The following is a 26,269-nucleotide window of genomic DNA, read 5'->3' as shown; positions in this document are numbered from 1 at the left end:
TATTGCTTAATTAATTTATAAATAATTCGACACTTTGGATCGTAAGCACATCTTTTACTATATTTGAACGAATCTCACAATGGCAACATTTTGTGATATGTTTTATTTATTTATTTATAGGCTTTTATGATATCTTTCTTGGACGCATGTTAGGGAAGTGCCACAATGCACACCCTTTATTTAGGTGTGTATCATATGCACCCTCATTGAAACACACCAAAATGTTATGATTCCTAAAATATTATGAATCTATTACTAAAAAGTTACAAATCATATTGATGAAAAGTTACGAATTTTTACTATAAAAGTTACGATACGGAATAAAATGTTATGAATGACCGGTTCTACAAGTAATTTTTTATGAGGTGGCACAATATGAATCACACAATAGGTACATATGGTACACATCTTAAAGAGGTGTGTATTGAAGACTTTCTACGCATTTGTTAATTTCAATTTAATGCTTTTACTTCTTGATCAGATTGTGGTCCTGTTTCGTGTGTGTTTGCTTATTTCATCTATCCCTCAAATGCTGTCGCAGTCTACGCCTTTACTTCTTGATCAGTTGGGCTGTCAATAAGGCAGAAAAGGAAAAAAAACACAATTTTCTAATGTGTTAACGAACCTTCAAAATTGTATCAAAAACTGTGTTTTTATAAACAGAAAGTCTATGGGTATAGAAAAATTGGTACAGATTTTGTACATAGATTTTTTGTGGGACCCACTACGGGTCCCATACAAATGATCCGAGCCGTTCACTAAATGTAAAATATTTTTTCAAGGGCCCTCGCAAAAATTAAGCTCAATCCGATACTTATAGATATTCGATCTAATCATCTAACTTTTTCATATCCTGAAATCTAAATGAAAAATTAGATGATTGGATTGAACACCTATAAGTAGCGGATTGAGCTGAATTTTTGCAGAAGCCCTTGAAAAACTATTCTACATTTAATGATTGGCTTGGATCATTTGTGTGGGACCCGTAGTGGTCCCCACAAAAAATTATGTACAAAATCTGTATCAATTTTTCTGTACCAGTAACTGGACCCTTTTATAAACTATGTGATTAAGCTTTCAACCATAGGTTAAGATGTGCTCTACATCAACTTTTACCAGTCTTGGGCCCTTGGCTCTTTTTCTTAGTTACCAACTATTTTTGAAAAAAATACAATATGATCAACGAATTCCAGAGTACACTTTTCATTAACGATAAACTCGAATTACAGATTGCAAGTTAAATAGACAGAATGCCAAATGGACTGAAATACATAAACTGAATCGAGCCCTGAATTAATCTTCTTAAAGCAGATTCACCGCCTTATCGTTGAGTGTTCGAGGTTGACCGGTGTTTGTATCTCAGGATATAACAACTAGATCACGGCTATCGAAACACCACTAGAAAACCGCCTTGACAAATTGAACGAACATCTGCCTCTCTCACAAAAGAATAATATCAGACTGGACTATATTTCGTACTAGAATTTATGATGAGATGAAGAGCAGGATGCCCAATATATACACCTCAGGTGACCTTTGATTTGTTGCTAGAAATTGATTTCGTGGCCTTGAATACACAACCATGAATAGGGGACGATGACGAGCGGTGATGGTGCTGGATGGTGCGGCAACAGTGACGATCAATGATGGTGCCGGCGTTCTTCTTCCTCGGCGGTCTCTTGACCACCGATCGTCCTCTTTATTCTTTTTAGAGGCGACGTGGTCGACGTGGTCTCTTGGCGTCCGATCATTTTGATTGTTGGGTATGATTTTGTTGGGGTTTGTTCTGGTTTGTTTGTTTGGTTTGTTTTGCCCCAGTGTTTCTCTCCTATCGGCCTAGGAGTCTTCCTCACCCATCATTCGGGAGTGTTGTTTTTTGGTGTTGGTGTGTGTGAATTGGGTTATGTGAGATGTAAGAATTCAATACCTCATTGTTCCTCTTTACTCTCTCATTTCTTTTTCTCTCATAATCGGGTATGACTTGATTTGCTATAAAACTTGGTTGGAGCCATAGTTTTCTTCCTTTGGACATTTTGTCTACCTATGAACTATAGATAAAGACAACATTTGAAATTAAAAATATGAAGACCAATAAGACTGTCAAAATTAAAAAACAACATAGGCATACTATTTAAATCAGCTTTTATTACAGTTCTAAAAGGCATTCAATATCGAGATTAAATAAAAGTAGCAACACCAGCAGACTATGCAGAAAATAAAAAACCAAAGCCAGCACCTCAGACAAGGAAAATAATTAGCTTCCAACATTCTACTCCAATATGCGCTTTTATTAGTGAAATTGGCTGTGTTGATACCCGTCTGAATCTGAGCAGTGTTTAGGCGAAAACTTCCGAGCATACAAGAAAGAAGGAGAAACAAAAGGTCCAAACTCGACTTACCCATCACAATAACCTTTCCTTATTCAAGAACAAACGATAAATGGAAAGCGAAAAATGAAGCAATCATTCTTCAAGTTCTGGTCCAAGGAAACTTGGTCCTTTTATTAGAATCAAATGGCTTCGGAGTAATGACCCACAAAGACTTTTGCTGTTGAATACCTACCTCAAGACTCTACTCGCATCAAACACAGTTTAACAGAGATTGAAGTGAAAGGCAAACAAGAGAAAATTACTGAGAGCAAGAGCAATCTGCTTATGTGAAGCCAAGACGACCTTATTGGATCAACTGATCAACTTTCAAAATACTTGAAAAACAAGCAATGCAAGTCATATTGACCAAGTCCTCAACTGGGACTTCAAAGCAAACTATAGTAACTAAACCATGACCATCAATTTTTACCAAGTGGAAGTAAGAATATAACAGAAAACTTCATGAAACTCTATTTGGATTAAAGCAAATACGAAACAGAGCCGAAACTTACAACAACTTTAATCAAAATATGCAACCCGCAATATACTCCATAGATTTACCTCATTAAGAAAACAAGCATAATACACTTGTTTAATATATACAAAAAGGTTTACTATCTTACACCAATCCTACTCTTCTTTTGGTACAAACGAAGAACGGTCACATGGATAAAGAATCCATTGAGGTATCCCCTATAAACTCTGGGAGCAGCTGTAGTGCAACTGCCTTAACATATAATTAACCTGTAAACTTTGACTACAAAGTGGTATAACATCACCACAGATTATAAAAAAAAAAAGCATAACAACAATGGTTGGTTTAAACATCATATTCCTCGATGGGCTATAATCCAATGGTTGTGTATCTTGGGGAGGTTGGCCACTAGGGATGGATTGCATAGCTGGGGAGTTATTGACTTGACCGTGCTACTTGTGTGCTTTGTAAAAATTCTGATGAGTCCCATGAGCACTTGCTTGGTTGCCCTTTTACCATTTCTGTGTGGCAGCACTTTTTGGTGAAAAATGGCATCCACAGGCCTTGCTTCCTTTTGCTTAATGAGATTCAGTGGATCAATGTTCATAGGGGTGGTGCTAACTTGCAAAGCCTATTGGTAAAGTTGTCATGTGCTTCAGTTGTATACTACTAGTGGAGGGAGAGGAATAGGCACATTTTCCAAGCCATGAGTTCTACTCCAAATCAGATTATTGGTGCAGTTGCCTCCAATATTCATGACAATATGAGCTCTTTGAGGAACATTAGGAAGTCTGATGTGAATAGGTTGCTCAGCCTGAATTGGAACTTTTCAAGCAGGGTCTTTGTAAACTCTTAATACTTGTTTGTTTTTCCTCTTTCTAGCTCTGATGAGGTAAGTGGTTGGCCTTGTGCCGTGTTGCTTTTTTTGGGGAATGCCCCTTAGTTTTGTTGGAGTGGGGTATGCCCCTAATTTGTGTAATGTGGATTTCTAATAAAATTTTACCTTACCCAAAAAAAAAAAAAACCACACTAGGCATAACCTATAAATTCCACATGACGGCGTGTAATATTTTCACAACAATGACGTATAATACTTTTAAAATGGACAATCATTGCCAAAACCTATTGTACTGCGTCCCCCAAACAATGGGGACACTTTAGAATTTTGCCTCGTAACATCTTCACGAGTCCAACTCTTTTGTTGAAATCTATCTGCAAATTGGCAGTGAAAGTTGTTTAAGCAAAGACCAAAAAGAAAGGCACATTATCTCTACTTATATACTAAGATCATTATTCACACTCAAGAACAAGAAAGAGGGACTTTATCTCTTGGGTCATTACAGTCAAATCAATATAATCATATACAAGTTAGCAGAGAGTCCGTTACAACTTAATTTTCACTACAAGAATACTTCTAATCCACTACGTATTGAGGTTATGCTTTTTTTATGCTTGCAGACTACTACTCCGAGTGTAAGAAAAGAGACAAGATAACTAGTTCCTCTAATATACTTCAAAAGTGTAGTTCTAAGGCATTCAATATTTTATCACATCACTGTTACATTTAGAACATACAAAATCAAAAGCTTCGAATAAGAACATTCGTAACTTCTAATTCCAATACCATAATCAGAACATACAAAATACACATCCAACTAAGCAGAAAGTCTCCAAAACTACTATATATGGATACCAAAATAAGGAGAAAAAAACAGCTACATGGCAAAAATCCTAGGGCTGATGTTTCAATCCCGAGCCAGCAGTCTAATATCATATGAGCCCTTAATCCTTCTCCATTAGCAAATAGTTTCTCTAACCCTTCTACATAACCCTCTGATTCCCACTAGAAACACGTTTTGGGTTGCTCTTTCCAAAATGCAAGACATTAAAATTAAGGGACACTAAAATGAGCATAATGATAGCGTTGCATGTGCTAAAAGAGTGAATACAACCAATTTTGTTGCTAGTAAAATACAACCAGTATTTCAATATGTTGTCATCTTATCAGCAAAATAGCGTTTGTATCTGAAGTTGAGCAAACACAACTCAACTCACCATAGAAATAGGGAGAAGGATTTGTGGATTAAAATCGACAAAAGAAACCAAGACAATGAATTTTTGTAGCCCACATGGCATCTTTTGAACTTGCTCTAGGTCGGAGAGTAAAAATTACCCAATAGTTTCTCTGAAAGATTTAGGGTTCAAATTTCAGAGAGATACGAAGGGAGAGAACCGATTGATCAAACAATGAAAAATCTGGAACACAGAGAGAGAGAGAGAGAGAGAGAGAGAGAGAGAGAGAGAGAGAGAGAGAGAGAGAGAGAGAGACACCTGTCGTCTTCGTCTTCTCCAGGTGCGGTGTGGCGTGGAGGAGAAACAGATGGATGTTTAGTGAGAGAACGAGAGAAGGAAAATCTGGAACAAGAGAACGATGTTTACAATGTTTAGAGGGGAGGGAGAGAGAGAGAGAGAGAGAGAGAGAGAGAGAGAGAGAGAGAGAGAGAGAGAGAGAGAGAGAGAGGTTACAGCGAGAGGAAGGAGGGAGTAACCCACCTGTTTGTCTTAGATCGTCTTCTCTGAATCGGTGTTTGGTGTGGCTAAAGCTGGTGAGAAAGAGTGAATAGATGGAAAAACTTAGGGCTAATTTGGGGGAAAATCAGGAGCGGGCTAATTTGGGGGAAAATCAGGAGCGGGCCAATTATTTCGCGCCCAAATAATTGGGGCCGGGGGAAAAAGGAACAGGTTATACTAACGGCCCATAGAAAGCCGTGGCAACAGTGTGGGGCTTTACTAACGGTTCATTGAAAACGGTTACTGTATGCCCAGTTCTAGTAATGCTTTAGAAACCGTTACTACACCCAATTTTTACTAACGGTTTTTTGAACCGTCGCTAACAAAACCGTTGGCAGATCTTGATTTTCTTGTAGTGTATGCATGTATGAGGTTTGGAGGAGTAGATCTTTGGATTGCCTACTTGCCTATTCGGCTATTTTATCTCTCGAAAAGAATAAGCCCTATATTTTAAGCTCTTCGTAACCTAGCCTCCTCCGTCCCTCGGGACCAACAAAGGGTAGTACAGGAATATTCACCTGTTGCCCATCGACTACTCCTTTTGGCTTGATCTTAGGCCCTGACTCACCTTCCGTGGACGAACCTTGCGGAGGAACCCTTAGGTTTTCGGGGTATTGGATTCTCACCAATGTTTACATTACTCAAGCTGACATTCTCGCTTCCGCTTCGTCCATCACTGCTCGCGCGGGTGCTTCCATCTAAGGCGGAACGCGCCCCTACCGATGGATTTTTACATCCCACATCAATGAAAATCCTAAACTTTTTGGAAAAAAAAAAGAAAGAATAGGAGAAAAACTCCTGAATTGAATATAGGTTGTTATTAATGGAATCCTAAACTTTTGGAGAAATAAAAGAAGGCAAACGCTAGTTGATGACCCTGCCCTGGCGCATAAGTTAGAGCATATTAAAAAGTTGGACAACACCATCTTAACTTATGCTGGTAATTAATTACATTGGCAAATGAGGAGTTCTCCAACTACATGAATTAATTGAAGGACTGGGGGAAGCTGTTGTGCAGCTTCGTGCTGAGCACCCGCCGGCGAGGCTTTGCCGGCATTGGTCCAGCAAATGGTTAAAGTTTAACGTTACTAGTTTATGTAAGCATAAACTTTAACGTTACTAGTTTTTAATACAATAAGTTTATGTAATTTTTCAGGATGAATGACTTTTGGGTAATATAAGGGGGCAACTATTTGTAAAATGAATTACTAGTTTTTAATAAAGTTTTTCCATTGACCTCATTTTTTGTCAGTGAGGTTGAGGAGGATGATACGTGGTAGTTGTCATCCCATTGTTTGATTACATTTTTATTCTTCTTTTCTAGTTTTATGTAGTTTATCTTCTTTTAAAAAGAATAAAAAGAAATAAATTTTACTTGCGTATTGGGGTACTATTGGAAAGTAAAAGAACTCCAATCAATGATGCATTTAATGTTGTTTATTTATCCTAAACAAATGGTTATTGTTGATTACAAAACAGTTAATGTAGAGTATAGTAAGGTGGTGTTCCACTTTTCCAAAAAGTTTTTTTTTTCAAACGAAGGTAATTTCAAACTCAAATATAATGAAAATGAAAAATATTTTTTTAATTTTTTTTGCACCGTTTAAAAGATCTTAATGAGATCTATCAAATAAGATTCATATTGGTGGGAAAATTATTTGCGTAAATACATAATTTTTGAACTTGAAATTGCATTCTTTTTTAAAAGTTCTTTTTTCTACAAAAGTGAAATGGCCCCTAAATACTATAATATACTATATTTATTATGACTTAAACTATTGCCCCACGGACCCTTATTAGCGGGACCGAAAAAAAGAATAGGGGAAAAACTCTGGAATTGAATAGGTGGAGTGAATTAATTCGGCCATAACCACTTTTCATGGGGTGAGAGTATTAACCTGCTAAAAACTACTGGAAATTAAAGAGTTTCGTCCAGATACAATGAATCAACAAGAGGTCTTTCGTTTGCTAGCCTCGTCCAGTTACAATGAATCAACGGGAGGCCTTTCGATTACGTCAAGAGACCTTCCGATAGTCAAGTCGTCAATTTGTTTCGTAAACAAATCTTTTATACCCATAAGATAAGAGATTTGAAATTTTGTACGAATCACAAAATGGCAAAGATTTAGCTAGGTTCAGCATGGGAATATCTTCCTTGAACGAATGTTAATTTCAAATGCTTACTTCTTCGGATAGTGATTTCATGTGTGTTTGCTTGGTCATCTCTCCATTCACTGCTATCTCAGTCTGTTTTTCTTATCTGTTCTGCTATTCACCTATCTTGGATTAGCTTGGTTGCCAAGATCTAGACAATAAAGTGTTTTTTTTTTCAAGACTTTAATCTAACTAATTTAATAATTGAACTCAAAGTACCAGAACCTCACAGTGTGGGCAGGAAAACAAACTCAAACTACGAAACTCAGAGAGAGGGAGTGTGCTGAGATTGTCACCATTCCTCAGGTCAGCGATGCTAGGGGCTTAGGGCTGATGCTTGCTGAGAACTCTTCATGAGAGAGAGAGAGAGAGAGAGAGAGAGAGAGAGGAGCTTGCAAATTAATATTCAAGTAGTACAAAGTAGGATAATTGGACTATTGGGAGTAAATTTGTCCTCCTTTACAACAAAGATGAACAAATGTTGATATTTTGTCCTTCAGCAATATTCATCGAATAACTTTAAACACATTTGTGCTTGTATTTGTGTTTGGACACACTCCGAACATGTGAGTCCGTTGTATTATGCCTATTGCTAATTAATCATCCTATTCCACCATCTGTGCCAGTAAAAGTTACTTCACCCCTCTTACTGGATGATCCGAATGAGGCAAGAAAGCTGGGCGACACAAGTTGGTGAAGGGGCACAAAATGTTAAAGAAAACAGAAAATTCTCATATGAATGCATATTATGCATTTCACAGGAAAGAGTATTAAAACTAACGATTGCGAGGACGAGCGTAGAGCCATTTTTGCAAGCGCGAGCGAAAGGTCCTACTGAAAGATTACGTGACTAATAAGAACTGACCGCACCCATAAACTCACCATCAGATTCGAGCCCCGCCATTGTTTCCGGTGGGAGGCAAACCTCCAAATCCATGCTTCCGCCGCCTTCATGCCCCGGATACGACGTCACTTTCCCGTCGAACTTATTTGCGTACCCACTCCGAACGGCCACCGCTCTCCCCATCCCAAACTCATTCCCGTACATCTCAAACCGTGGCGAGCTCCCCATCATCAAACTAAACGGGTCGAAAAACTGCGCAAACTGGTATATAAATGGGTCCTTAACCCAATTACCCACCCACTCCCTTACTGCCGCGTCGCAATGGCCCGCCACCTCCTCGTGCAACAGCCACGCTGCCCACCCGAACCCGTGCCCGAGCAGTTCCCCTGCCGAGGCTTTTCCCCTCACTGTTTGCATTGAATTCCCGAAGTACTCGGTCGGCTATCCGGGCTCGGTTATTCGCAGCCATTCTGCAGCTTGTTTCTTGGTCGTGCGGGAGGCGGCGGGCGCGCGTAACGCACCTCCAAACGAGTGCGGATACTGCCTGGAACGAGGAAATCTTGTTGGTTTTGGACTCGGAATTGGCCTTGGATTTGAGTTTGGCTACGGATACTGATGACAGGTGGAAGATTCTCTCTTTAAGCGGGGGTGGTTTGAATCTGCTTATGAACTGATCGTGGTGAGAGAAAGGGAGGTTGAGAACAGGGCCATACCCCTCGGGAAACCAGCGGGTAAGAACTGGGGGCCGGGGAATCTCGGGATTCTCTTCTCGTGCACGGAAGGCGTGGGACAGCATTTCAAAGAAATGCCAGTAAGATGTTCCGTCAACCACCATGTGGTTTATCGAACAACCGATGAAAACCCCATCGGTTAACTCCGTGACTTGAATTGACAGCAGCGACATCGAATGTCCATCGTGATTAACCGCCCTGTCGTGGTCAAAGAAGGACTGAACAACCACGGGAACATCAACGGGCGAAAGTATGTCAGAAACAGTTAAGTCAGCAGTTGCGTAGATAAATTTTGCTCCGGGACTATTGTTACAATCAATGTAAATAGAGTAAGAAGGCGGATTTTCTTGTTTCAGGGTTGCGAGTCGACCGGAGAGGGGGTAGAAATGAACGAGGGTGCGGGAGAGGGAGTCCTTGAGCCTGTTTAGGAGAGATTCGACTGGGTTTTCTTGATGATTTGTTGTTGTTTGGGGCTTAATGAACAGGAGACCCTTTTGGATGTAATGCACAGAGAGCATGGCTATGTCCCATGAGGCCAAGTGGATTGGAGGCTTCACCTCTTCTGCAGGATATTGTGGTTTGATGAAGCACTCCGAGATGGTTTGAACAATTGGAAGGTTCATGGTTAGTGGGATATTGTGGTTTTATGAAGCTCTTAGTTGAAAATCAGTTGTGTTTTAATATGGAAGCTAGCTTATGTAGTTATTATGTAGGAGATCGAAAATTTGAAGGTACCCAACAATAATTCATGTGATCAAATTGTCCTGGTAGGTTACGATAAAAAAAAACATGTGGGCTCCTTTTCTTAGTCACCATTCATCAACTACTGCTACGATAAAGAAAAATTGTGGGCTCCTTTTTTTACGATAAAAAATTGTCCTGGTAATACTGATAGCTATGGATATTTTATACTAGTTGAGAACGTTCTGAGTACATACCTAGACTTTGTGGTAATTCGTTCTTAGAAGGTCCTAGTTCTGAGAACGTTCTCAACTCTGACAACATTCCCAGCACATATCTAGACTTTATAGTAATTAAAAAGAGTGTTGCACCTTAATAAGAATTAAGGTACAATTTTCTGTATCTGGTCTGGCTCCTTTTCTTAGTCACCATTCATCAACTACTGCTACCTAATGGCTAATGCTTAATTAATTTAGGGGAAAAACCCGAAATGGTCCCTGTAGTTAAATATTTGTGTCAACTTGGTCCCTGTAGTTGTAATTGGCTCAATTTATACTCTATACTTTTCATTTTGTTCCAATTTGGTCCAATTACTAACTGCCGTTAGTCCGCCGTTAGTCCTTTTAAATAAAGACAAAAATAAGCCAATAAAGATAAAACTAAGCTAATAAGCCAATTTTTTGGTATTTATTCAAAAAAATTGGATTTTGATGGTAATTTTTTACTTTTTAGGTTCCTCTCGTCATGACGAAATAATAATCCCGAAAAAATTGACAAAAAAACTAACAAATGCAAAAAAAATTGAATAAGAACAAAAAAAAAGAAGCCACTTGGCTTATTTAGCCGAACAACCCCTGAGTTTATGTAATATTCTGACTTTTGGACATAGTTCTTTATCATGTTGTGACTTTTGGATCTATGTCATGTTGTGACTTTTGGACATGGTTCTATATGTATTTTCAGTACTATGCAGAAAAATAGGCATCTCAGTATTTGTCTACAAGTTGAACAGATAGACAATACCAATTGTTATGTTGCCTCATGGCTGATCATGAAAATGCTGAATTAGAGGGCAACTTTTTGCAGAAAACTATAACCAAATTTCTTCTCAAGTGCCTCATTATCAATGGAGAATGGAAGAATGAGCTGTGTTTTGGTTCAATATATTAGGTAGGTCTGTGCAAAAAACCCGTCCACCCGCGACCCGACCCGACCCGAAGGGTCCTGGATGGGGTCGAACATGTGCTACGGACGGGCACGGGTTCATTTTCTATTAAAAATCAAATTTTGGTTCGGGGTCCGGGTTGGTGCGTTTCTTACCCGACTAGAACAATTCATAAAGATTAATTCAGTTTTTGGTCAAACCTGACCCGACGTAAAGAATCGGGTTCGCGGACGGTTCTTACCCATTTTCGGTTCGGTTTGTGGGCTTAAAACATTTGTTACCCGCCATGTTGGGTATCAAACCCGACCGCCCGACCCGTGCACACCCCTAATATTAGGGCAAGAGGGGAATGAGAGAATTACTATTTTAACCCCAAAAAAGGGGCCATTTGATTTTGCTGTTAAAAGAACTAACGGCGGACTAACGGCAGTTCGTAATTGGACCAAGTTAAAACAAAATGGAAAGTACAGAGTGTAAATCGAGCCAATTACAATTACGGGGACCAAGTTGACACAAACACTTAACTATAGGGATCATTTCAGTTTTTTTCCCTATTATTTATTTATAGGCTTTTAAGATCATATCTTCCTTGGACGCATGTTAATTTCAAATTAATGCTTTTACTTCTTGATCAGATTGTGGTCCTGTTTCGTGTGACTTGTTTGTTTGGTTTGTGTTTTGAAAAATAGTAGGGATAATAAGTGGAGAGAGATAGAGAAAAAAATGTTGGAAGTAGGGAGAATTTTTTGAAAAATTCTTTTTGAAAAGGGAAGAGAACAAGGCAGAATCATCTATCCCTCCAATGCTGACTCAGTCTATGCTTTTACTCCTTGATCAATTAGGCTGTCAACATGGCAGGAAAGGACAAAAAACACAATTTTCTAATGTGTTAAACAACCTTCAAAAGTGTATCGAAATTATATTTTTATAAACTATGCGATTAAGCTTTCAACCAAGGGTTAAGATGTGCTCTACGTCAACTTTTACTAGTCTTGGCTCTTTTCATAGTCACCAACTATTGTTGGAAAAAATACAATATGATCGATGAATTCCAGAGTACACATTTCATTAACAATAAATTCGAATTACAGATTACAAGTTACATAGACAGAATATCAAATGGACTGGAATACATAAATTGAATCGACCCCTGAATTAGTCTTTTTAAAATAGATTCACCGCCGTACCGTTGAGAGTAGAAGGTTGACCGGTGTCTGTCTCCGAGGATAGAATAGCTAGACTACGGCTATCGAAAAACCACTAGAAAGCTGTCTTGGCAAACTTAATGAACATCTGCCTCTCTCTCACAAAAGAATAATATTGGACTGGACAGTGTATATTTCGTAGAACTTATGATGAGATGAAGAATTAGATGCCCAATATATACACCTCAGGTGATCCTTGATTTGCTGCAAGAAATTGATTTCGTGGCCTTGAATACACAACCATGAATAGGGGGCAGTGACGATTGGGGATGGTGCAGGACGTTGTGGCGACGGTGACGATCGGTGGTGATGGTGTCGGCGTTCTTCTTTCTTGGCGGTCTCTTGACCACCGGATTGTCTTCTTCAAGTAGTACAAACCAGGATAATTGGACTATTGCTGGTAAATTTGTCCCCCTTTACAATAACGATGAACAAATGTTGATAATTTTCCTTCAGCAATATCCATTGAGGCCATCCATAAACTCACCATCAGATTCAAGCGCCGCCATTGTTTCTGGCGGGAGGTTAACCTCCAAATCCATGCTTCCCCCGCCTTCATACCCAGGGTAAAACATCACTTTCCCGTCGAACTTATTCCCGTACCCGCTCCGAATCGCCACGGCTTTTCCCATTCCAAACTCATTCTCGTACATCCTAAACCGCGGGGAGCCCGCCAATACTAACCCATACGGGTTATGCCCACACGTGTATATAGCTGGATCCTCCATCCACTTCTCCACCCACTGTTGCACCGCCTTACCGGTGTGGGCCTCCACCGCCTCGTGCAATCGCCACGCCGCCCACCCCAATCCGTGATCAAGCAGTTCGCCAACGGAGGCTTTTCCCGTCAATCTGCTCACCAAATTCCCGAAGTACTCATTCGGCAATGGCGGGTCCATTCTGCTTCGGCTATTTGCAGTCATGGTGCAAGTGGTTTCTGGATCGTGTGCAAGACGGCGGGCCCGGACCACGCACCTCCAGACAAGTGCGGATACAGATTGGAACGAGGAAATCTTGGTTGATTTGCTTTCAGAATTAGCCTTTGCTTTCAGTTTGGCTATGGATCCCGACGAGAAATGGAAAATTCTCTCTCTCAGCGGGGGCGTTCCAAATCTCCCAATAAACTGCTCACGGTGAGAGAAAGGCAGGTTGTGGATAGGACCGTGCCCGTTGGGGAACCAGCGTTTAAGAAATGGGGGTCGAGAAATTCCAGGATTCTTATCCTCTGCACTGAAAGTGTTCGACAAAATCTCGAAGAAATGCCAATAAGATGTTCCGTCAATAACCGCGTGGTTGGCCGAGCAACCGATAAAAATCCCATCGATTAACTCCGTGACTTGAATCGACAGCAGTGACATCGAATGCCCGTCGTGATTAATCGCTCTGTCGTGATCGAAGAAGGATTGGACGACTACAGGAACATCAACAGGCGAAAGAATGTCAGCGACAGTTAAATCCGCAGTTGCATAGATAAATTTTGCTCCGGGACTATTGTTGCAATCGATACACACAGAGTAAGAAGGCGGGTTTTCTTGTTTCAGGGTCGCGAGTCGACCGGTGAGGGGATAGAAATGAACAAGGGTGAGAGAGAGGGAATCCTTGAGCCTATTTAGGAGGGATTTTACTGGATTTTCTTGATCAGTTGTTGTTTGAGGCTTAATGAACAGAAGACCCTTTTGGATGTAATTCGCTGAGAGCATGAATGTGTCCCATGAGGCCAAATGGATTGAAGGCTTTACCTCTTCTACTGGATATTGTGATTTGATGAAGCACTCTGAGATGGTTTGAACAATTGGAGGGCTCATTTTAATGGGATTGTGGAGAATTTTCTTTTCAGTGCTTGATGAAGCTAAACCTTCACTTTGGTTTAATTGAAGATTAGCTATATTGTATTGAGTTTTAAGCCAAGCTTGTGGAGTTAAAAATTCTGAGCTACCAAGGAAAGAGATTCGCTTGACCCAGAAATTCCGCCAATAGGATTTTCCCATGCAGTTTCGTGGAAAGGGAGGATGGGTGCAGTGAGTGGGTAGTTGACGAATGGTCGATTTGACAAATTTATTAACAACAATTCTAGTGACACATCCAAACTCAAACACAAACACACACTCATACTCACATGAGTGATGGATCCCATACACACACTAGAGTGTATAGTGTTGGGAAAAATTCGCCAATCACTTAAAATTCCAAAGAACAATTCCATTGATAGCAATACAATTGCATGATTGAACAAATTACAGATTACATAAGCAGTAGACAGATTACAGAGAACGAGATACAAACAGAATTTGCAGAATATCAAACCGAGTCTTGTCTGATACTACAGTCTCTTTAAGAAAGATTCGCCACCTACCATGGGTTTTGTTGGATTTTGTTCGGCGTCTTCCTCCCGGGGTTGGCTCTGCTAAACCGCAAACCGTCGGAACATTACCCTCGACTACCTTGGCGAACTGACTACTGCCTGCCTCTCTCTCTCAAGAACGAATATTAGAATATGTTGGAATGTTGTGAATTTGCTTGTACCTTCTCCAAAACGTGAGTCCCCTTTTATAGAGTGAGGGTGGCCTATGTAACTCTTGGAGATGAATGCTGCCATGAACAGGTGAATGAATTCTACCATTGAATAGGGAGGTTACAAGATTGAATACTCCATCATGAGGCTAGGTTATGAGGGTTACAAGATCCACATATCAATACGTCTATTGATTGTGGTGCATCCAGATACAATGAACTCGAGACAGCACAGTTGCCTCGAAAGACCCTCCGGTAGCCCTAATTTCATTCATCCAAAATTTCGTAAATTTTCAACATGTAGTGTGTGTAGGATCCATCACTCATGTGAGTGGTGGGTGTGAGTTTCGGTGTGGTACTAGCACCATTGATTTATGATTTATAAATATGTATTCCTTATTGAGAATTGAAATCTATTTTTTTTTTTTATCATCAAAAGAGTGGGAGGGGGCGACCAGCATAGCAACTCCTCTCTGGGCGTGACCGTAGGGGCTCCCGACCCGGCGTGGAATATCTGGTTCAAGCCATAGCTACCATCCGGGGGGACGGGTCGTCACCACAACACCACTTGGTGCATAGTGGCGAGAAATCCCCCTCTTCAGTCCAACTACGGGTTCGAATCAAAGTCTTTAATGGCACCACCGGGTACCTGCACACATATGCCTCTCGGGGTTCAAACCTACGCAGTTGTTAAAGAGATGTGGTAACTCTCACCAACTGGGCTACCACCTTGGTGGTTTGAATTGATATCTATTTGTTATTGGTAAAATTTTAACACATTTGAGATATAGATATTTCAAGTCTATCAGAAATCGTCACATGTTGTAAGGCCTAATGGATGAGAAACGGTATTTGCCGATTAAATCTCGTCAAGTATTTACAGGTCAAAAGTCAAAGCTATGTGACCAATTAAGCAATACCATGTGTCAAAATTATATATGCAATTATTAGTTTATCAGATTCGGTGAATCAAATTTACCCATAATGTGATATAAAAATTATATTTCTTGTACTGCTTTCAATAAAATCACTATTTTCTTAATCAGCTTAGTAAAATCAGTAGTTAGCCTGCATTTATGCGCGTATAGACCCCTTTCTTAAATATATATGCTATGGAAATGTCAAGGGTAGGGTTAATGCCACAACTTCATTTCTTGGTGCCACGACCATTACATTATTTTTTGTTTTAGTCGCTGGCCTTCTTTTTCTCTCCGAGTGTAACTACGGGGGTTCGGGTGTCCCGGTGAAACCTCCTTCAGTGAGTTCATATTGTACATTGTTTTGCCACCGCCTACATAGACCTCAAACCCATTTAAAATTTTAAGCATTGTTTGGACTCTCGAGCATACAATTGGCGTTGGGATGGGTGCCAACCTCGTTGAGATGTGTCCTTTGCTTTTGATGCTATTTTTGTTTGGTTTGTTCTTGGTTTTCCCTTTTGTACTCTTCTCTCTTTAAATAAAAATCTTCTTTGTTTTTCCAAAAAAAGTGATAAACTAACTCCTAAACTTAAAAAAATTTAAGTTGGTTTTCTCCTTATTTGATTTTTTTTCGCATTTGTTAGTTTTGCGCCAAATTTTTGTGAATTATTGACTTGTCTCGGCGAGAGGAATCAAAAAAGTAATTTTTTTTAATTTTTACCAAAGTATTTTGGGAAATAACCACTTTTTTGCAAAATAAGTCAACTTATTTCACTTATTCTGCTAAAAAGTGGTTATTTCTCAAAATACTTGGGTAAAATTTAAAAAAAAATCAATTTTCCAATTCCTCTCGTCGAGACAAATCAATAATCCACAAAAATTAGGGGCAAAACTAACAAATGCAAAAAAAATTCAAATAAGGACAAAATAACTTAATTATTTTTAAGTTAGAAGAACTCAACAAATAAAGCAATATTTTGCAAAATGTCAGTATATACGAAAGCGAACTCTACTATCCAATTATTCTACTATTTTTTTTTGGTAAAGATTATAGCCGCCAGATCATTTGAAAAAAGAGATGCACAAAATATTAGCTTACTGTAATAAATTTACCCCTTTCTGTCTCTTTATTTCTTGTGAGCCATCTTTTGCAAATTCTATATTATACAAAAAGTTAATGGATTGGTTTTCCAATAGAGAATAAATTCCTTACACCGCCGGTGTAAACATTTGTTTCCTCCAAATCAATTGTATTGCGCCACGTCGCCATGTTTTATTAAATAGGACCACTATTTTGACACGTGTCGCAATGCAATTGATTTTGAGGAAACAAATGTTTACACCGGCGGTGTAAAAAATCATTCTCTTCCCAATATGCAGTTACTCATCTTTCTGCTATATAGTAAACTTCTGCCTTCCTATATTTGCAACTTCACTTTGATTGGGCCGTACGCATCTGTAGCATTTGTTGGTTTAATTTAATATTTTGCTTTAATTGAATTTTAATCACGTGGGTTTTGTAAAGGAGGTAATATATACAATTAGAGATAAAAGGAGTGAAAATACCTTTTGAATTGGTCTCCTTAGTTTTACTCCTAATTATTAGTAGCATATTGTTGAGTAAACCCAATTTAGCTTGATTATCTCTTATTTCTTCTCTTATATATCAGAAAAGTTGGTTGCTTAAACTGCAGTTGGTCAGTCATTGCCTGCCCTTTGTGGAAGGTCTTGGGTTCGAGCTCCACAGGGGGCAGGCCCTTTAGCGAGTCAGGGCTATGGATAGCTTCTGGTTTCCCGTGCTAACTCTAACATACCTACTAACCCCCGCTGATGTATATCGTTGTGGCCAAAAAAAAAAAAAAAAAACTGTATATAAATCTAATCCCTCTTTCCGGCTGAAACACACTGGTGAAAAACTCTTATCAATATCTCTGTCTCTACCCTGCTTTAAAAACATACACATATTTCCTACGTATTGCTTTTGTTCCGATTAAATACATTCAGCCATCCTTTTCCGATCGATATAGATTATATTTTCTACAACATTTTATTTGAATTTCGAGTGTTGGGAAACTATATGGTTCGTAAGTTCAATTCACTGCACAGAAGAGAACTTGAAGGTCGATATATCTTGAGAAAGGAGTATCATTCAATCCTGTGCAATATGGGGTATATCGTTCCTTAGGAGAGCGTTATCACATGTTTCGACCCCCCCACAGGTTATTCTATTCCTTTCTCTATCTATTTAACTTTGTGAATTTGATCGATGAATATTATTTAGAATTATTATTCTATCAGAAAATTCTTATCACATATATTTTCTCCAACTGCATTAACATTGAATAGTACTTGAGAAAAAGTTTTGTCCGGATCAACCGGCAATCCATATTTATCCGTAGGGCAGCTTCAAAAATCCGTTGAACTGTTGTGAGCAAGAGTAAATTGAGGAGAGAGAAACGTGGAGACGTGTGGAGAGAGAGAGAGAGAGAGAGAGAGAGAGAGAGAGAGAGAAACATACATGGGGAGGAAAGATTGAACAAGAGTAAATTGGGGGGAGAGAAATGTGGAGACGAGGGGAGGAGGTGTGAATATGGAGTATAAATTATCCTTGCTGGTAACGACCTTTTCACCAGTTCCCCGTGTAGGACTTCTTTTTGGAGGGTTGGCACGCTATAGGTAGTTTCCTCCTCCTATCATTTTACTGATAAAAAAAATAATAAAACAAAATACAAAAAATCAAGTCTCTTGTGCGCCATTCTCAGCCCTCTTCTTAAGGTATGTATACACGTCTTGGCCAATTCCTTTGTTTCATGCTCCTAAATCATTGCATATATCCTATAAATTTATTTCTCATTAATATAAAACAGATGTGGTATAATATATACGCACGTATTGTGTGTTGGTCTTCTTTTGTTTGATTCCAATTTATTTCGCATGTATGTGATTTAGCCTTCTAGTCTTTCTAAGATTGAATAATGATCAAGCAATAAAAATGCATGATTTTCATGAAAATGTCTTCGTGATCGAATATTGATTGATCTTGCCTCGCATATTTTATGAAACTATGAGGCGCAATATAGCATTTATGAAGATGTTTGGATGTTTCATTCAAACTGAAGGAAGCATAAAACATACACAAAACTTGATCCTTAGATCCAACCAAACAGAGCCCGTGGAAACCTATCTCCGTTTTAATCTGTAAAATAAAACCTGAACCAACAAATACAGATACACGTACTGGTTCGAGCCAAGCAGTTGCTTGAATTTTATTGAGCTTTCAGATGGAGTATTAAAGTTTTCCTAACTCAATAAGTGTATAAACCAAGGTCAAGAAATCGAACAAGCTTCCCAATAGTTTGGATTTTGAATTTTGGCTAAAAAAATAAAAGATTGAAAGTGACAGATAACGAAAGAGCAGCTATTAGCAATTTACATCCTCGTCGTCGTCGTCATTCCCAAGCAAAGAGATGGCAAAAGAACAATTAGGGTGAAAAAAAACTCCGTCCGTGTAAAATAGAAAACAACGGCCAAAAACAAAAAGAATGAAATTGAAGGAGTTTTGATTAGGATTCATTAGGCTAGACTATCAACACCCTAATAAAATTTTGTTGTTTATAAAAAAAAAAAAAAACTCATTTATTTACAAGACCTTATATATTTTCTACTTTCACCTTAAACAACTACCAAAGCCGACGCATCAGCTGTTGCTTCTGTTAATGAAAATCGCAGGCCCCAGCCGTGTTTGTGAGATCTTTGAATCACTTATAAACCCATTTGTAAAATTTTTTGTTGATAGTGGAATCAGCCTCCGATCCCGTAAATGTACCTCAAATTTGGAAGAAGCACGTAAAATTGCTTGTGTCTCGCTCGCTTTTGGTTTTGCGCATTTCAATGCAGTTTTTTATGCCTTCGTGGTTTATACTTGTGGGAATTCGGCCTATTATTCCCCAACACTTTGTTGGTTTGGGTTTTATTTTGCAGATTAAAAACGGATATAGGTTTCGACGGGCTCTATTTGGTTGGATCTAAGGATCAAGTTTTGCATGTATATGTTTCATGCTTCTTTCAGTTTGAATGAAACATCCAAACATGTAAATAAATGCTATATTGCGCCTCATAATTTCATAAAATATATAATGACCCGAATTTTCACGTCAATTTTTTTAAAAACATTTTATTATAATTCTTTTACAAAAAATCATTTTATCATTTATTAAAGTGATTGTATTATAATTTAACCTTAGGAGCTAGCCATTAAAAACCTTTTGATATCATAGGATTTTTATTTCTATTCTTTTCATAGCTTGAACCTTGATATTCTTGTACTCAACTATTATAGAACCATAGCCCTACTTCATAATCCTAAAAATCTAGGATAAGATTAGATTGGATTTTATTAATTATGATTAGGATAAGATTAGATTGGATTTTATTAGATATTATATAGATTTTATTGGATATTATATAAGATATTGTTAGATTATATAAGATTTGATTAGATATTATTAGATATAGTTGGATTTTCTTAGATTTGATATAGATATTATTAGATTTTATAAGATATAGTTATGATTATATAAGATATGATTTGATTTGATTTGATCTAGATATAATCTAGAATCTTCTTTCTACTAGTATAAATAGGCTTCACTCTTTCCCTCCATTTGTAACAACCCGAAAATTTTATTATTAATAATATCATTTAATTAGTGTTATTAATAATAAAATTAATTACTTTTCTTGATAAGAAAAATACAAAAAGGAATTATCCTATTTTAATTATTTTCAATTACTTGCATGTATGCATACAATTCCTTCTATCTCTCCCTCTCCTACTCTGTCTCAACCTCCTCTCCCTGATCGTATCTCCATCCTTATTTTCGTCCACCTCAAGCCAAGAGTTAGAATTCCATTAAAACTCAATTTTATCAACTTTTATAAAAAAATTCTCTTATATATACCCCATTAATTCGACCCTAGGGCATACCACAAAATTCCCCACGCCCCACCAGTCCAGAGAGAGAGAGAAATCGGAGAAAAATCGAACTCCAATCTATGGAGTTCTAGAGAGAGAAAGAAAGAGAGAGAAAAGTGGGTTTGCATTCCAAAGCCAACCGAGACCCGAATTGATCATTCCAATCTCTTCCCTCAACCCAAGCATCCCCAAGCATCATCCAATTCGAGCCCAAGGTCCCCCGATCGCCAAAACCGAAGTCGTCTTCTCCAAAAATCAAGTTTTGTTCAAAAATCAATTCGATCCAAACCAAGGTATTATAATCCCTTCCAAACACTCCTCTAAGTATATTAAGTGTTTTTATGCGTAACCCAATAGCTCGAACGAACTCATGCATCAAAACCGTGACGAAAAACCAAAAAAACCAAATCTGCGTCGAACCTTGCGGTCGCAAGGTGCGGGCGGCAAGAACCAGTGCCGAGTTTGGGGCAGAGGTTCCAGCCGCAAGGTCAAACTGCTCCAACCTTGCGGTTTGACCTGTTTCGTTTCGAATCGACTTTTCGACCTTCCGAACATTGTTTTTAACACCTCAAAGATCATACCTTGTTAATTTCATAATTTATTTATTTATTTAGATATTTATTAATTATTTATTCGTTATCTTTCAAGATTTTGTAAACGAAAAATATTTGCGACCTTCCAAATAATATTTTTAACACCCAAACTATTTTTCCTAGATTCCTCACACCTCAAAGATGTTATCTTGTTAATTTCATATTTTTTTATTTGATTTACTATTTATTATTATTTTAACAGTGCTTCCAATTAAAATTACCTTACGACCTATAAACCTTATTATAAATTCTCGAATAATTTTATTTAGACTCCTTACCTTCCAAAGATGAAACTTTGTTAATTTCGACCTATCTTATTTATTAAATAATTTATTATCTATTTATTTTACTTTCGATAACTTTTGTTAATCCCTTTATTTAAAATAATCCCGCAGCCCTCCAAACCCAACTTTTGGCACCCAATTGATTGTATAGGACCTTTAGGACTCTTATTAAGGTCATGATAAATATTTCAATATTTTTACCTAATTCATGTATTTAATTAATTTTTAATTAATCTATTATCTTAGAATTAATTAATAAGAGCCCAGAAAATTTTCCTTTTAATTCCTTTTAAAACTCTAACTTTATTATTGACATTGTGATTATACAAGATTAAGGGCAACGGCCCGTTCATAATAAGTTGCGTGATTTCATTATCTATTAATTGTTTTAATTATTATTGATTAATTGCATATTGTGCCGATACTTGACTTGGATGTTAGATTGGACCCTAGAGACATGGGGTGGTATTGCGAATTAGAATTCATCTAGACGATGCTAGATAATGGATAAACTGGAAAGTTTTTATTTTTAGATTGCCTGCAGGTGGATTTTGGATGATTGTGATGAGATTTGTGATGAAAATAAAACTGGCGGGTGTCCAGTGATAAAACACCTGAGATTTGTGATGAAAATAAAACTGGCGGGTGTCCAGTGATAAAACACATGTGATAAATTGATGAAAATAAAACTGGCGGGTGTCCAGTGATAAATTGATAGACTGACGGGTGTCCAGTGATGATTGCGAAGTGATTTGTGAGGAGGTATATAAGATAGGCGAACCCTAGTTGTGATTCAGGCATGATAAGCTTTCCCCCTTGTTGTAGTTATTGGGATACATACTCGGTACATAACTTAGGTGTATCTGCGACAGCAAAGGGAAGTGATCTCATGGGACCGAGCATGACTAGCGGTTGGGGAGGAAAGATCCCGCGGAGGAGATCTTAGATTTCACGTCAAGTTAATGGATAGTAATGAACTGGTTTATGTGGAACAAACTCTGTTTTACTTCTTCGTACTATATTTATCCTGCTGCTTGCTATCTGTAAAGTAAGAGGGGTAGTTGGGTTGGATTATATATACTACGGGGTGAACTCTTTCACTCAGGTACGGATTGCCTGGCTTCCGTGCCAGATTTTGCAGAAAATCAGGAAGAGACACCAAATCCCGAAGGTGAGCAATTCTATGCAGAGGAGAATCCAGAGGTGGGAATCGAGCCAGAATATGCTTGGGATCCGTATCGAACCTAGAAGACGGCTCGATTATTTTGTTTAGTTTAATACTACAAAGATTAATTTCAGTACTTTTACTATGATTTGTAATAGATGAATCTTTAGGATGAATTATCCGTTTTGGATTTTGAATTTAATTTAAAGAATTTTCAAAAATTAATATTTAATGCCTTCGATTTTATTTCCGAAAATCGGGGCGTTACACCATTCCACACATCTCACTTCTCATTCTAATTGTTAGCTTAGAGAGAGAGAGAGAGAGAGAGAGAGATAAAAGAGAGAAAAAACCTTGAGAGTTTAGTTTATAAATAGTTAGTGATGTTTTGAAGGGTGGATATTGGTATGGAAAAATATTTTTAAGGCATTGATTCATGAACAAAATGGCCGGTCATATTTGAGGTAATCCGAGGAGTATACGATATGCTTCCTACTTCCGGAATCCTTTCTTCACTCTCAATTTCGTACTCATTTTGATTATCTCATGGTATTTGTACACTCCTGTGGAATATTGTTGAAAAGTGGAATAATTGGTATCGAATATGATGTTGTTGGCTGAGTACTGTAGAATTATTTAGTACAGGAATCGAGTGAACTCATGCACCAATAGCCTATCCAATAGCCAAAATGGGTCGAGGATGACTCGGTGAGGAAGGTATTGGGGAAGTGTCACTGGTCATGTACTGAGAAGGACATGGTATGAGGTCCCTTGTGATTGTTGCTTCGACTTGATGGTCGATTATCGTTTATTGATTCCACTTATGAGCTTTGTTATTCTGTTGTATCTTATACTTCCCGGATAATTTCTTTTCAGGAGTGGAGCCGGATTAATGGAAATTGAATCGGAGCATATAAGGATTAATTTGAAGAGGTCTTGGAAGAGTTGATAATTTTGGAGCATGTAGAAGATTATTTAGAAGGCGGCTTAAGATTATTGTGGTGATGTAATTTATCTATGGAGAAAATATGGCCTAGAAGTGTTTGAATAAAATATATTTTAGAGTTTATTTTTAAGAAATAGTGGGGCGTTACAAAATATGCGAGGCGACATCAATCAATATTCGATCTTATAAAGACTAAAAGGCTGAATCACATACATGCGAAATAAATTGGAATCAAATAAAAGAAGATCAACACACAATACGTGCGTATATATTATACCACAGCTGTTATATATTAATGAGAAATAAATTTACAGGATATACATGAACAAAAATGTATGCAATGATTTAGAAACACGAAACAAAGGAATTGGCTAGAATGCCTGTATGTACCTTAAGAAGAGGGCTGAAGAATGGTGCACAATAGATTGGATTTTTTGTTTTTTGTTTTTCTGACCGGTAAAATGATATGAGGTGGAAACTACAGCGTGCCAACCCTCCAAAAAGAAGCCCTACACGGGGAACCGGTGAAAAGGCCATTACCTGCTAGGATGATTTATAGTCCATATTCACACCTCCTCCCCACATTTTCACGTTTCTCACTTCCCAATTTACTCTCGTTCAATCTTTCCTCTCTTTCTCTCTCTCCTCCTCTCCCCCCTCTACGTTTCTTTCTCCCTAATTTACTTTCGTTCAGTCATTTGGAAAAGATGGCTCACAGTGTACAATAAAAAATAGATATATCAACTTTTGATTATTCATTTAAGAGGTTTTTAAAAGCTTAACATTGTTGAGGACCTGAGGTCCACAATGATCACTTCTAGTCCACAACCAAAATAATGTGTCTATTACAATTTCACTCACTCACTCTCTCTCTCTCTCTCCCCCCCCCCCCCCCCCCCCCTTCTGTTTTCCGCCATTCACTTTCCTCTATTACGTTTTTTGGAAAAAAATATGTCGAACATATGGTATTCTTCCTAGTGTTCTCTATCAAAACAACACCGAAACTTTTTTTCCCTATTCGTGTAGCCTATCTAACCAAACTAATATCACAAATTCACCACTCTTTTAATCTACCAAAAACAATCAGATGTGTTCTTGAATTTGAAAATGAATGCAAGGTTCTTCATGTACTCAACAACAGGGGGAAGAACGAAAAAGGAATAAAATAGAAATAAGAAAGAAGAGTGAAATACCGTAATCTGGCAACGATGGGTTGAATTGTGATCGAGAGATATGAGCTTCACTTTTAGAGGGAAAGAAAGAAAAACAATTTGTGGGTAATGTGAAGAATATATAGAGCAGACGAAGAATAAAAATACTAGTTAATACATGCATGTACATAAATTTTGGAACCGGTTAACTTTTATGGTTTGGGGTTCACAAATTTTGATTATTAAAAAAAATTGTTAGTTTTGGTTATCCAAGCCCAAAATTTGATTATTTCTAATGGTGTTGCTAAGTTTGACTATACCATATATTGTGAGCCATCTTTTGCAGCAACAATTTGTTAACTTTAATAACAATTGACTTTTGATTATACCATTGTAGAGTAGCCTTAGTTAATGTTGAATTTATGGTATACAAAGCTTTTTTCTCTCCATTTTACAAATTGCCTTTTCTGATCAAAGAAAAACATGGGTTGTTAGGTCATCCACAGTGGTATAATTAAAAGCTAATTATTTTTAAAGTTAACAATGTTGTTACAAAAGATGGCTCACAATGGTATAATCAAACTTAGCAACATCCTTAGAAATAATCAAATTTTGGGGTTTGGATAACCAAAACTAGCAACCTTTTTCAATAATCAAAATTTGTGGATTCCACACCATATAAGTTAACTAGTTTCAAATTTTGTATACACGCATGTTTCAATTGGTATTTTTTTTCTTCTCTTCTTCGCCTACTTTATATCTTCTTCACTTTACCCACAAACTATTTCTATTTATTTCCCTCAAAAAGTGAAGCTTATATCTCTCGATCATCTACAATTCAACCCATCATCGCCGGATTAAGGTATTTCACTTTTCTTTCCCATTTCTATTTTTTGTTCCCAATAAAAATTCATAATAGGAGGGAAGAAAGTCACCGATTTTTTCCCAAAATTAAGAGAGGGAATCGATATATTTTTGCCAAAAAAAAAATGTAAATGGAGGTAAGTGAATGGCAAGAAACAGAGGGGGAGAGAGAGTGAAATTGTAGTGAACCCTTATTTTGATTGTGGAATAGAAGTGAAAAAATCGAGTGGGCCCTCGTAGGAATTAACGGCATCCGACGTGCGTAAGTGCATGCTCGATCCAAATTCCCCATTTTTCGTATATACATATATACACGAAAAATATGGTATTTGGATCAAACACCCTATACACATCAGATGCCGTTCATTCCGTCGCAATTCCCCTCATTTTTAGAAAAAAAAAATTTTGAACAGCTTGGATCGGCCGTCCGGTGGCCAGAGATGGCCTGGCGCGGCCGTCGGTACAATTTCGATATGGAGACCGTCGATCCCTATAGCACTACTGTTTATTTTTTTAATAAGTCATTCACGTTGCATTTTGGTTCCATTGAATCCAAACTCTCTTGATATTTTATTGTCTTCGAGCTATGCTTATTCACGAACACACACACCACAATTGGATAGCATTAAGAGATTACAAATCGAAATTCAAGTGAAACAAAAATA

General features: G+C 37.9%; 1 protein-coding gene, 1 long non-coding RNA gene and 1 pseudogene across 2 annotated transcripts; all 3 read right to left on the bottom strand.

Annotated features, from left to right (window-relative positions):
* Positions 1 to 3,573: 3,573 nt before the first annotated feature.
* Positions 3,574 to 5,525, bottom strand: LOC131333431 (uncharacterized). The gene is made up of 3 exons (XR_009201800.1): positions 5,398 to 5,525; positions 5,176 to 5,259; positions 3,574 to 5,029 (listed from the first exon to the last, which is right to left on the bottom strand). It is a non-coding gene; the product is annotated as an uncharacterized LOC131333431 (long non-coding RNA).
* Positions 5,526 to 7,948: 2,423 nt separating this feature from the next.
* Positions 7,949 to 9,785, bottom strand: LOC131333199 (uncharacterized acetyltransferase At3g50280-like; annotated as a pseudogene).
* Positions 9,786 to 12,028: 2,243 nt separating this feature from the next.
* On the bottom strand, positions 12,029 to 14,173 carry LOC131334658 (uncharacterized acetyltransferase At3g50280-like). The gene has a single exon (XM_058369790.1). It carries the CDS (start codon positions 13,998 to 14,000, stop codon positions 12,648 to 12,650), a length of 1,353 nt encoding a protein of 450 aa, XP_058225773.1. The 5' UTR covers positions 14,001 to 14,173; the 3' UTR covers positions 12,029 to 12,647.
* Positions 14,174 to 26,269: the final 12,096 nt, after the last annotated feature.

Source organism: Rhododendron vialii, chromosome 7a (assembly GCF_030253575.1).
Source record: "Rhododendron vialii isolate Sample 1 chromosome 7a, ASM3025357v1".
Classification (NCBI taxonomy): domain Eukaryota; kingdom Viridiplantae; phylum Streptophyta; class Magnoliopsida; order Ericales; family Ericaceae; genus Rhododendron; species Rhododendron vialii.
The sequence above is the reverse complement of the archived record's forward strand: the minus strand, read 5'-3'. Positions and strand labels throughout refer to the sequence as shown.

Coding starts and splice junctions, on each gene's coding strand:
- LOC131334658 (XM_058369790.1), bottom strand. CDS start 14,000: ATGAGCCCTCCAATTGTTCAAACCATCTCAGAGTGCTTCATCAAATCA.